Raw genomic sequence first — 13,875 nt, 5'->3', positions numbered from 1 at the left:
CCACACCCCCTCTATATCAAGACGGGGTTTAGATTCCACATGGATGATGGATGCAATTCTCCTGCTTGCAGTTGGCTCCCTGGTATGGTAGTTGACCTTCTTCACCTCCCTGTTAGCTGGCCAGGGTAAATCCGATAAACCAGACGGTAGGAGTTGCAAGGCTGCTGAGGCTCAGAGCCTGGCTGTCACATGGACAGTCCAGAGATTCAGGTCTCCTGATTATACACCAACCCCAGAGCCAACCCCAGGTCTGGTAAAAGTGACAGAAGAGGCATGTGTAGAAAGGTCATATCTGTGTCCAACTCCATCACACTCAGGAACACAAACTCCAAAGTAGGGCCAACTGACATGGCACTGAACTCCAGAGCCATTTGCCATGACTGTAGAACCTGTGGGTCTCTGTAGCCCTCAGGAGAACCAGTACCTGGGCTTCTATCTACTTTGGCTGTCTCTGGGACCCTGCTGAGGTGTGCATAAGCATTACCCCTCTGATGACCTCCCAACTATTTTTTGGAGACTTATAGCCATATAAACTCATTTGTCCTTTCCATTTCTCCCTTTTATCCAAAATCATAAAGCAGTTTTTAACAGCTGATATTATATGTAGGCTGAGATATTCTGCTGGTCTGTGTTGACCCTTTCATTCAAGGTCTTTTTCTAGTTACATCATTAGCTGGTGCTTGATAGTAATCCCTCGGTGCCAGGGAGGCTCATCCCTGGGAGTCAAGTCCCATGCTGGGGGGAAGGCAATGCATCTACATGCTGAGTTTGGCTTAGAGAGTGGCCACATTTGAGCAACATGGAGGCTCTCAGGAGGTAACTCTTAGGCACCCTGCAGCTCTAGGTCTAGTTCATGTTTCAAGCACACAAGCTCATAAGCATAGTATAAAGGGCTCATTGTTGGACCATCCTTCTTTATTGGTTTTTGCCATTGCACTTGGGGGATTGTATCTGTTCCATTGGGGAATGTGATAGAGCTCCCCTGGCTAGGAACTCAGTACTCCCTCAGTTGTCGTTTTTAACTGAAACCACTATGAAAATATCCAAACATTTTTAGGTACCTTGCATGCATGCCCTGGAGAACTCCCTCCCCACCATGTGCCTCCTATCAATAACACCCCACAGCAATGTTCCTTCCCTGCCATAGTTGAATTTCTCTGTGGTCTGAAACTTCTTTAAAAATGAAGCCTAATATATCGCCAGGTTCCATTAATAGGAAAATGGAATATAGTTATGGGTTTAAAGGTTAGACATAGAATATATACTAATTTAGAAAAATTAAATAAAGTAAAAATAAATTGGGGTATCAAAAAATGAAAAAGCTTTGTTTTTGACGTTTTGCCTTTCATCGCTGCTATAGGTGTTGCCCTGTATGTATAGTGGCAAGGCAGTTTCTTCGATTTATTCCTCAGTGTCTACATCCTTTCTTTTTTTTTTTCCTACTTATTAAGTTTGTCTTCACAAAAGTTTTATATCACAGTAATTCACATATATAATATATGGTACTCCCACATATCCAACATCAATCCCTTTGTCCCTTCCCCAGCAATGATTTTTTTACATGTTCATATTGTATTTGCTGCAGCTGGTGTACAGATATTGAAACAGAGAGACCAGTTTTTAACCAGGCACCAAGTATAATTGCTGAGAAGCTACTCTTGACATTCTTAACAAATTAACCTAGTACTCAGTAACCTGTCAAGCAAGCCTCCTCCCTTTTTATAATAATAGGCATCTCACCTGTTCCATGAAACCTACCAAACACTAATTTATTTTAATATTTAGCCTACATATTCTGAATGTTTCCAAATCATGTGCACAATTAGGTACTTAATATGTTTATATTTTAATGTGAGGAATCATTTAATGATTACTGTACTCAAGTTCATAATGTACCTGTATATGAAGTTGGCCCATGCTCGCTTTAGTACCACTCCTCAGACTATGAGGTTAAGTAACTCAATCTGGTGAGTGATTCATTCTTTTCAAATAGTGAGGCAAATACAAATTGACGTTTTAACTCAGGTCTCCTGTTGTCAAGATTTCTTAGATCAGAGATCTAAGAAAGTTTGCCAAGTTGTATATTTATTCATTCATTTTCTAAAAGGGAGTTACTGAGCCTGAAGAACAGTTGGAAGCATTGCTATCCAGATAAAGGAGAAGAAATTTCTGGTTTGGGAGCAATGAGGTGAGAGTTGGAGAATGGTAGCCAGAGTTAGGTGTTCATAGGTATTCTCTCTCTCCTGCATTCTCCTGATATCTACTAAGGTAAACTGTATTAATTATCAGGGGTTTCCCACAGCTCCCAATAAGCAAATACCTGGCAGAGAACCACACCTAAAAATCTTATCTGCTAATTTAATGGTCACAGATAATCTGGGGAAGACAAGAGATGCTTATAGGGAAGAATTAAGAGCATTGAAAAATAAAGATAAAATTAGCCTCTAATAAATTATTGGCAAAGGACCTTAGCGTTCACATTATCTCTTTACTACCCCAGGCACACTACTACCAAAGCCATCTTGAGTCCTAATCTAAAATCAAAATATTTGATGGAAAAGTCTGTGTAATTATCCAGAAGCTGCCATTTTTCACTAAAAACAACCATCTAAAAGAAAAAAAGCTTTTAACTTTTATAGTCTCTACTTCTGATTGCTATGGGCTACTGTTTTTGAGCTCAGAGAATGTTATACTGATATTGTCATAAACCTGCTCTTCAGTTCAAAAACCAGAAACCACACACACACATGCATGCATGCTTTCCTCCTTTCCCTGTCATTATTATTTTACCACTTTTATTAGCAGTTCATGTTAAAGGTGGTAAAGATGAAAAGCAAAGAAACTTAGGACTTATGTTTGTCACTTCAAGGTGAACTAAGTATATGTACTCAAATATCATTTTTGCTTTTCTTAACTGTCCTAGGGTCTTTTCTATGTTCAGGAAACATCTAGGGATCAGAAACCTAGATAGTTCGTCTGTATTTGTAAAACTTCTTAATATGATTTGATTACTAGATATAAAGTACATTCCAGAACAAATTAAGTAGTGAATTATTGGGTACTTACACTCCTCATTTTAGCCATTCTAAACTTTTTAAGAAGTTTTGCTTCCTGGCCTAAACTCTCCATTAACTTTAATGGATTACTCCTTAGGATTAAATCCTTAGGATGATCGGTGTGATCTGTTTGCCTCATCTTTAACATTTCCACAAAGTCACCATTCTAGCCAGAGACTTTCCTTCTTAGTTTCTTTTCTTTTCTTTTTTTTTTTTTTGTGAGATATCAAGTTTCAGAATTGAACTCAGGACCTCACATGTAGGAAGCTGTTGCTCAACCACTGAGCCATATTGGCTCATCACCTCTTAGTTTCTTGAATGGGCATTGTTCTTTACAACTTCAGACGCTTTGTATAAGCTCTGCACTCTAGATTTTTCTTCTCTGTAGACCAGTCTTTTCCCTTCATATGCTTCAAGCCTAAACTTGAACTTCCTTAGAAAAACCTTGTTTGACTCCCTTCAACTCCTGCCACTACCACCACCATCTCAGTTTAGATTAGCTATACCTACTGTATATTTCATAGCACTCTGCCTATCTTCTCTATGGCATTTGCCATATTTTAAATTCTTTATTCATATGCTGCCTCCAACTGGCAGTAAGCTCTGAAGGACAGACACCATGTCTGTTTTCCTCACTACTGTTGTCTCACTTGGCCTAGCAGAGTGTCAGATACAAAGGTACTCAATAAATGTTTGTTGGATTAATGGATTTTAGAAAAATACACACACACATACAAATTAATAAAATTCAGACCATGTCCTTCATGCAAATACTTAAAATTCCTGACCAATTTATTATCAAATAGTCTCTAGAAATAATACCTAAGCAATAAGAAAAGAACTTTATTAGACCTTCAACCCCTCTGGGTAATTGAAATCTATTACATGTAGCAAGACAAAAGTTTTAATTAAATGAAATTAACTTAGGCAATCAGTAAAGAGCATACTTAACAAGATTATGGCTAACTCATCAATTATCTCACAGGAAAGTCTCAGACTTCAGTGTAGGAAAAATGTCTTCAATATCCAGATCATTCTTATTTAACTATGTATTCTAAATTGATATTATAGGAAGCAGTTAACCCTTTTATGTGGCAAAAGAAAAACCATTTTGCTGGGGAAGAACAAAAAAAAAGATTTAAAAATTCAGAAGAAAAACTGGATCAGGGAATAGAATGGAAAGCTCAGTGATCTTTGTATTTCTCACAAGTGCTTATAAATTCTAGCATTATTATTGTTATTTTTTCCCTCCTCTAATGGGATAGGGCTAGACAAATTGAATGTAAGATTCTTAAGGAAAGGGCCGTATTCAATTTCAAAGTAAATGAGGTAAGCTATGTTTCAGGGGCAATTTCTCTAAGTTCAATTAGATGGAAAAAAATATTTACTTGTACCATACATAGCAGTGCCTGGAACTTTGTAGGCATGCAACAAGTGATACTGCTCTTATTAGGAATGTAGAATAAATAAGAACTTGACACAATCTAATATAGGTTAAATGCATTTTTTAAAAAAAAGCAAATAAAAAATGCTGTAGAATTGCTTTTGTAGAGAGGGAGGAACACAGTACTCTGCCTCAAAACCGTATGATCAGTTATATCATGTGACCAAGGATAATTTGCCAAGGGAGAAAACAGCTTTCATCTTGTTAAGGAGGCTTTTACTTCACTGCTGTTTTATGTTTGAATAAGATGAGATCCAAGATCTGTCTCAAAGCTGAAGAGGATAAGGACGTTCATAAGGAGCTAAACCAGCCTTTTGTGATTTCCCCTGCCCTCTTTCAAACTTACATCCTAAAAATATGTCTCTCTCTCTCTCTAGTACCCATAGCTATAATATTTCAATCATTCTCCTCTATGTGATCCAATCCTTTGTCCAAGAGGAGATGCATGGTTTTAATTCTTTATTTAATAAGGCCCCTGTGATGGACCAATCTTACAGAACATGCCATATATTAGAATGCTGACATTTCCAAGATGTAAACAGTAGTGGAATAGATATTGCAGAAGGTTATTAGCTGTAGAAAAAACTTGGAATTAATTTTCTGTAAGTATTTATGGGACAATCAAATTTTAGCATTAAAGAACAGTAGGCATCATAAGTAGAGTAAAGAGTTTAAGGTCGACAGGGCACATAATGATCACTTCCTATTCTCTGCTCTTTCAAGACCAATCTAAACCTAAACCAATCCTTTACTTATGAAAATTTAATCTGTGTGTATCCTGATAGCAAGGAGAAAGCTTGATGAGTTCTGGATCCTTTAGAATTTTAGTATTTCACCATTTACTAATTCTTTAATGTATTCAATCTTCAAAAATGTATTGAGGACTTTCTTCATATCTGGTCACTGGGGTGCAAAGGTGAACAATATTTACCTTCTCTCAAAGCTTAAAGTTTAGAGGAGAATACAGTTAAGGGGGCAGTTATATTAGACAGTGGATAAATGCTGTGGTAGGCATCTTCAGAACCATTCTACTTTTAGCTGGCTTCACAGCACATATACAGAACCATTCCATTCTGAGACCAAGTATACACATGAAATCAGATGTACCACATTAAGAGTTCCAATCAACTTCAAATGTCCTTCAGAATGGGGTTTGCAGAATTTTCTTTTCCAAAACTGCTATCTTGCCAGGTTTGTCAAGTGCTATTTCCCAGCAGGGAAAGGATTACACACAGTTTAGCTCTTCAGAAAAGTGATAGAAAACCATAAATAAGTGTATTCAGGACTAAAATTTGTCTGAAAGATACAAAACTGTGTATATAAAATATAACTATGAAATGGAATTGCATGGAAAAGTGGTCAGAAATATAATAAACATTAATAACAGTTATTTCTGTGGGATAATTTTTTTTTCTTTTTTTCTTTTTAAACCAGGGACCAGCACTGGGAGCATAGGCCAGCTCCACTCCGAGCCAATGAGGGCATGGAGGAACAGCCAGCCAGGGTTGTGATGCAAGATTTTTATTATATTTTTCAATATCTCCCACCAACCAAAAAGTAAAGTGGATTTATTTGTTGTTTTTACCATTATTGTTGCTAAGGGCTTCCTTTTTTGTTGTTGTTTTTAAAGAATGTTTAAACTGCCATATTATAAGAGCCTGAAAGTAACACTGGGAATTGAAAAGGAGGCAAGTTAAATATAAGTGATTTTTTTTTAAGATATATTTTTTATTTATTTATTCTCCCCCCCCTCCACCCTTGCAGCTTGCTTGCTGTCTGCTCTCTGTGTCCATTTGCTGCGTGTTCTTCGGTGCCTGCCTGTCTCCATCTTGCTGTGCCAGCTCTCCGCAGGCTCGGACCATCAGCTGTCCGCACGTGTGGGCCATCAGCTCTCTGCAGGTGCAGGCCAGCTTGCCTCCAAGGAGGCCCTAGTACGCAAACTCAGGGCCTCCCATATGGTAGACAGGAGCCCAATTGATTGAGCCACAGCCACTTCCCAATATAAGTGATTTTTACAACATGGGGGTGAAAAAAAATTTTTTTTTCTTCTTCTGGCCAATTCCTAAGGATCTGTCTGGACATGTTGCACTCTAATGCAATATCAGTATGGATACCTATGCCCAATTGAAAATGAACAAGGTGACCATCTTTTAATACCACCATTACTGACTGTCTTTGGTAGTCTTGGATCTAGTTTTGGAAACCATGATAGCCTGGGAAAGATGGAATGCTCTGTGTGGGAGTCCCAGGAGAACCAACTTAAATAATAAAGTCTAAAGTTAAACCTTTATTTAACTTTCTGCCTTCCCTTACCTTTATAATTATTTTCTCCTCCACCCTCAACTTCAGGTCACACTAGTCCTAGTCCTTCTCAGTTATATAACAACCCTGTACTTCCTCATTTCTCTGAAATGTAATCTGTCAGGAACCTCAACATTTGCTTTTTTTTTTCTACTTAAGGGTGAGAAACAACAAGGGATGGTAAATAACCTGAACTGGGAAAAAAGGAAAGAGTAGGAGAAGAGAAAAAGAAAAAAGGAAACAATGAAGGTTTAGAGCAGGAGTTCTTAACATTTTTTGTTCCATAGACCACTTTGCCAGTCAGATAAAATGAATACTATTGTAATTTAGTTCTTGCATACATTCATAAGTGAAGGAAATGCTAGAGTTCAGTTAGAAGTAAGAAAAAGTAGAGATAATAAGTTGATTTTTAAAAATTCAAGTTCATGGACCCCCTGAAACCTTTCCGTGGGCCCCCGTGGTTTAGAGGAAGGAAAAGAAGTGATGGAGGAACAAAATGATAGTGATAGTTCTTAGAAGCCCATCACCTAGAATCTATTTCCCATGAGAGCTTGATGATCCCTAGTCTGTCTTAAAAACAAGAAAGGAACTTTATGACCTCTGAAATTTCCTTCCAGACTCAGCAGTCTCTAACTTCTGAATGGGACATCCTAGGTTCTTGCTACCTACAGTCTGTGCAAGTTGAAGATGACTGGATTTAAAGATCTAGTTCAAGGAGAATATTAAATACACCATAAGAAACTTTGTATCCATCATTTTAAAGACTCATAGTCTCCAAAACAATTATTTAAATTTGTCTTGTAGTTTCAAAGTAGAATATCACTCTTACCCATTTTGGTAAAATGAAAATGCTGTTAAGCAAGACAAAACAAGCAAACAGTGCAGTCAAGTGAGTTATTAAACTACTATATACTCTGCAAAAAGTTCTCTTATAACCCCTCAGGTAATTTTAAGATCACCAGGAACCTTCTAACCAACTCCAATTGGTCTGAAAATGTTTATTCTTTCAGACTTTCTGTTGCATTTGGCAATACTGATCACATTTTCTTTATTGAAACTGTCTTTTCCCTTGAATATAATGACACTAAAATTTTTTAACCTCATCTTTAATTCCTTATACAGTTATGACTTTTGTATGTGCCTTTTTAAAAAAAAAGGTATATTTATTTCTCGCCCCACTCCCCTTGTTGTCTCCTCTTTGTGTCCATTTGCTGTGGTTCTTCTGTGTCTGCTTGTCTTCTCTTCAGGCAGCACCAGGAACCAATCCCGGCACCTTCTGAGTGGGAGAGGCGTTCTTAATCTCTTGTGCCACCTCAGCTACCTGGTCTGCTGCATCTCTTATTGTCTCTCCTCTGTGTCTCTTTTTGTTGTGTCATCTTGCTGCACTAGCTCTCTGCTTGGGCCAGCTTTCTGCTCAGGCCAGCTCACTACACAGACCAGCTAGCCTTTACCAGAAGTCCCTGGGAATCGAACCCTGGACCTCCCATATGGTAGATGGGAGCCCAGTCGCTTAAGCCACATCTGCTTCCCTCTAGTAGGTACTAATAAATGCTTGGCTATAAAAGTTCATTAAATGGAAATGTAATTGACAGGACTTGGTGATTTATTGGATGAGAGGGAGGGAAAGGAAGAAATCAATAGACTTCCAAGTTTCTGCTGGAGAAACTGCATGGAAATTGAAAACATAGAATAAACAGGTTTGAATATGATAGCTCAGGACTTCTTTCATAGGTGTTAGAGCAAACAAGAAAGTTGCATGGCATTTCTTTTTTTTTTTTCATGGCATTTTAATATCTAGCCTCAGAAGCTCACACAGTGTCACTTCCAACTTACTTAGTCACAAGTCTGTCCAGATTTGGGGGTTAGTGTTGATTTATCTCATAATGGATGTGTGGCATATGGAGATGGTAAATTCATTTCAGACTTGTTGAACTGCAGTTACTTGGGGTGGAGATATCTTGTGGATCTGGAGAACCTGGGGTAAAGTTGTAGATTTGGGATTCATCAGCATCTAGATTAGAATTAGATATATTAGAGTGTTTTCCCTGAAAGTTTGCCTATAAAATGAAAGAGTGAGATAGGAGAGGTTTTGGCTTATAAAAAGGTGAGCAACTTCAGCAGAAAAGGATCCCATATAAAAGAATAAGAGCTAAGAGAGGCTAAGTAGACAGGAGTTAGGCCTCAAGGACAGAGGGAAATGTCATCTCTGGTTGAATAGTGAAGTCCTAATTGAGGACTTCACATTTTCTTGTAATCCTTGCATTTTTGGGTTTCAAAAGCTTAAAGCTACAAAAGTGCATAGGGTCTGAAAGAATTTAGACAGAAGGACTGATGATTTAAGAGCAATTTGCAGCTTCCAAACCTGGAGTATATATAAATTCTCTTGATTGGTGTACATAAAAATCAGAGATCAGGACAAGAGACAAAAAGGTGCTTTGTATTCTGCCCCCACCCCAAGCCAGTTGCCCTGGGAGCTGGAGTGAGGATGGGTTTCTAGAATCTGAGAATAGAGGAAACCTGAGTCTCCCTTCTTAAGTAAAACCACAGAAGGTAGCAAGACCACAGAGTTCCCAGCATCCAGAATGACACAGGAAAATTGAGTAGTCAAAACACTATTGTGAGCTCATGCTTTGCATTCTTAAATCTTATCCAAGAACTTCAATGTTAAAAACATTTAAACAAATTTCAAAGACATCTCTGTGTTAATTAAAATCATAATCATTGCAGAGCACTAGAAATGAAACAACATTGGGTTCGTGGGACTAGAGCTGTGGCTCAGCTCTAGTGGCCCAGGAAGCAGGTAGAAGTTGGCTGAGAGTTTGAGACTTGCAGGTTAATGGAGATTAAAGGCACCCCATGGGGGCATGGACGGTTAGGCTTATTGCAAAACTAGGATTAGGGGGAAAAAACTGTGACATCCATCCCTAGTTAAAAGTTGTGTTTTGTTTTTTTTAAATTCTGCTTATTTGCGGTGATGGAAGGAGGCAGAGAAATCATTGTACTCAAGACCTGGGCCAAGTTTCTTCTCAGCCTCAGTCACTGGATCTTCTATATCCCCAATATCCCTGTGGAACAAGAATCCTGAGACTAGATTTCAGCATCTAGATGGAGGCAATGCTAAAGCAAGAAATGGGGTATAGTGGGTAAAAATATAAAGGCTACCAGTTAAGGTGAGCCTGCAAATTAAAAATCTCCATGTAAGGGAAATTAATGCTAGGAATACCAGCCTTGGTATTCTAGTCTTTCTAGTTTTTAATTGATCTGTGAATTTCTAATAAAGATATATTCAAAATTCCAAATATGATTATTGATTTTTTTTCTTGTAATTTTGTTATCTTTTGTTTTATATCATGGTTATATGGCTAGCTGGATAGAACTTCATGCTGATTTTTTCCTTTTATCATGATGTATTTCTCTTTACACTTATTAATATTTCTTTGCTTTGAACTATTGCATCTAAAACTAATATTCTATCATAATTTCTTTGGTTAGCATTTGCTTGCTATAACTTTTTTCTTTTTCTTTTTCAACTTTCTATGTTATTTTATTATAGATATATCCATAACATATATCTGTGTTGTTGTTTTTTAATCCTGACATTCTTTTGTTTTGTTTTTTTGTTGTTGTGGTTGTTGTTGTTCTTTTAGGAGATACCAGGGATTGAACCTAGAACCTTGTACAATGGGAGGCAGGCATTCAACCACTGAGCTACATCTGCTTCCTGGTCTCTCTTTTATAACTGGAAAGTTCAATTCATATGAGCATGTTATCTTTGAAAGTATCTCTATCATTCTTACCGTTGATGCTGTTTACACTGATTTCTCATTTTTTGTTTGCTTGTTTGTTTGCCTTTTCTCCCTTCGTTGGATTTATAACTTGTTTTTAAAAATTCCCTTTCTTTTTTCTCTACTTTTGGGAAACTGTAGATTGTATTTCGTCTTTCTGGATTTATTTTAACTTATTCTTCTCTTAGTGTGTACTTTCAAGAATTCTAGAAAATTGTCAGCATTATCTCTCCAAATATTAGTCCCACCATTCCCTTTAATCTCTCTTTCTGAAACTATTACTAGATATATCCTTAGTGTATTCTGGCTATGTATTACTGTGTAATCACCTTCCACTCCAATAGTGGCATAAAACAATAACCATTTTTTTATGCTCACAGATTCTGTATGATGTGTATTTGGACAAGTAGATCAGGAGTATCTTATCTCTGCTCTACTATGTCTGGATTTCAGATGAGAAGACTTGAATAGCTTATGGTCACTAGAATGACTGGGACTTTTTCAATTCACAGGTCTGGCACCTAGGCTAGAGTGACAAAGACTGGACTTTCCTGGGAATGTAGATTGAAGTGCCTACACATGACTTCTCCACCTGACTTGGGTTTCCTTATATCATTGTGACATCAGAGTAATTGGAATTCTTATGTAACAACTTAGGACTTCTATAGTGGGTGTTAGAGCAAACAAGAAAGAAGTTGCATGGCATTTTATTATCTAGCCCGGAAGTCACATAATGTCACTTCCACCTTAGTCACAAACCGGTCCAGATTTTGGGGTTGGTGTTGATTTTCCACATAATGGGAAGAATGTCAAAGAGGTTGTGGCCATGATTTAAAACTGTCACAAAGCCCTTTCTCTTTTATACCATGTTGGATTCTAGATGAATTCCCTAGTATAATCTTCTAATTCAGTAATTCTTTCCTTGACTGTGAACAGTCTAGAGTTTATCTTGTTAATGACTTTTTTTTTTACTTTAGCGTCTCCATTTTTCATACCATCTTTTGTTTATTTTTATCTTCTATGTTTGTTCCTTAAGCTTTGGTTCTTTTTATATGGGTTATTTTATCTCTTTGAGAATCTCAAGCCTACTCATTTTAAAGTCATTTTAAGATTGCTTTCCAGTCTTCCAATCTAGATTTCTATCCCAGTGGGAATAAATCATTTCTGAGCAATAGAAGATTTTGATAACTTATTATATACTGTATATGCATATATAAAAACCCTCCACGGAACAAATGGAGTGTGCATATTCTTTTCAAACACATATCAAACATTTATAGAATTTGACTACATACTAGGTCAGATATTTCAAAGAGACACTCTAATACAGACCACATTCTCTGAAATCAATTCTTATATGTTTGAAAACTCAGAAACACTCCTAAATAACTCATTAAAAATAATGACATGGGAAGCAGGGAGTGGCTCAAGTATTTGGGCGCCCACCTACCACATAGGAGGTCCTGTGGTCAATTTCCGGTGCCTCCTAGAGAAAAGCAAGACAGCCAGCTGGTGCAACAGACTGGTGCGGCAAGCTGATGCAACAAGGAGGCACAAGGGGGAATACAATGAGAGGCACAACAAAGCAGGAAGTAGAAGTGGCTCAAACAATCTAATGCCTCTCTCCCACACAGGAGGTCCCAGTTTTGGTTCCTGATGCCTCCTAAAGAGAAGACAAGCAGACACAGAGAGCACACAATGAATGAACACAGCAGACAGCACAAATGAGATGGGGCAGGGGCGGGGGGAGAGAAATAAATCTTTTTAAAAAATTGATGACCTAAGAAAGCTGGCAGACCAGAAGGTGGGAAAGGGAAAGGTTTAAGTGTAAGATTTGTGGGGTTGATTAGGTCAAGTTGATTTGAAGGTCCTTGATGTGATCACAAGTCTAGGAGGCTGAAGTGAAATGGAAATGCTAGCTAGAAAATGGGCTTATTAAAATTTCTCCACTTAAGCAGCTTTGAAACCCTAAAACTAATTGAACTGGTTTTCTATTAATCTAATTTTAGAAGTTTACTCTTTGCACTTAGGTCCCTGAAGGATATTAACCAGACCTTCTCAGTTTTGCTTACAGGAATAAGATAAGATCTCAAAGCAAAACCAGACAGAATGGTGTAAATCTGTAACTTTTCCCAGAGACAAAAAGTTTGATATCCTTGAGCATTTTTCTGAGAAAGGAGTCATGAAGGTCTTGTACCTGCTGAAATCAAGGACAAGTTGAATGTGCTTGAGACAATTCAACCCATAACCTCCTCACAAGACATCTGGCATCACTGGTTTTTTTTAACATGTTTTCCTTCTCCCCCTACCCTCACCTTTACCTTTAAAAATCCTAGTTCCCATTCTCTCTTTGAATTGGTTTTGGGAAGATTCCCCCAGATTCCCCCAGTCCCTTGCTAGCAATAAATCACCTTCTCACTAAAAGACATGTTTGTCCTTTGTAGTACAGGATCGGGCAGGTCTATTAGAAATAACCGTCCTTACAGTAACAATTGTAGACAACTGGAGATGTCAGTGAACTGAGTGACAGCAGTGTAGGTTTGCAATCTCCCTCCTCTTGTCCTGATTTATATTTAATGATTTATTAAAAATATGTTTTTCTTTTATTGTACCTAGTGGAATCATGGATGAGTTGGTGATGAAAGTATGATGCTCAATGTTCAGTACTTTAATATATCCACAGAGTTACAGAAATCAAAATCATGAAGAAGATCTTCAAGAAATTGTATTTCCCTTTACACCATTTCCAAAAGTGTCAAGGCTTGAATTATGTATGTGTAATAACTTCTTGTTATAAAGAGGTTTAGCTTTTCTAGATAACCAAGTTAAACTCAAATCACTGTAGACTTGAAATAAGTTTATTATTATTTTAATTACATACTTATCTACTTAGATACAAGTTTCTAAGTTCAGTAAGAAAAAGATGGTAATTCTGTCTCACATTACCAATGGAAAAGATAGGGCTAATGTCCTTTACACTGACCCTGAATTGTCACTTCCTTAACTACCTCATGTTGTAAAGATATACACAATTTTTCACCCATCAAATTGTCAAAGATCAAAATGTTTGATAAAAAAATGGTTTGATAAAGGCTTAAAGAAGAAGCCACTATATTTGATGGGTGCATAAGTGATGACAAGAAATTTGGAAATATCTTTCAAAAGTGGAAATGCACATACCTATAGATGCAGAAATTCCATTTCTAGGTGTTTATTTAGTACAATATCATTAATGTGAAAGATTGGCAACAACCTATATATATATATTCCTTAATAGAATGGCTAAACT

At 37.3% G+C, this 13,875-nt stretch overlaps 1 protein-coding gene across 12 annotated transcripts in view; it reads left to right on the top strand.

Moving 5' to 3' along the window:
• The window catches only part of NMNAT2 (nicotinamide nucleotide adenylyltransferase 2), a 231,319-nt gene that overhangs the window by 5,358 nt on the left and 212,086 nt on the right, over window positions 1-13,875 (top strand). For 4 of the 12 annotated variants that reach the window (XM_071207605.1, XM_071207604.1, XM_071207600.1 and 1 more), the window contains one exon: window positions 5,935-6,057. The exons of 5 other annotated variants lie outside the window; for them this stretch is intronic. Coding sequence is in view for 1 of the 7 variants with exons in the window: in XM_058274845.2 (XP_058130828.1) it covers window positions 5,984-6,057; window positions 6,265-6,399 (209 nt within the window). In the remaining 6 variants the exon portion in view is untranslated. Of the gene's footprint in view, window positions 1-5,934; window positions 6,189-6,264; window positions 6,400-13,875 lie in introns of those variants that run through there. 3 more of the 12 variants (XM_071207608.1, XM_023591903.3, XM_058274845.2) reach the window with 2 other exon arrangements.

This window comes from Dasypus novemcinctus, chromosome 13 (assembly GCF_030445035.2).
Source record: "Dasypus novemcinctus isolate mDasNov1 chromosome 13, mDasNov1.1.hap2, whole genome shotgun sequence".
Lineage (NCBI taxonomy): Eukaryota > Metazoa > Chordata > Mammalia > Cingulata > Dasypodidae > Dasypus > Dasypus novemcinctus.
The sequence above is the reverse complement of the archived record's forward strand: the minus strand, read 5'-3'. Positions and strand labels throughout refer to the sequence as shown.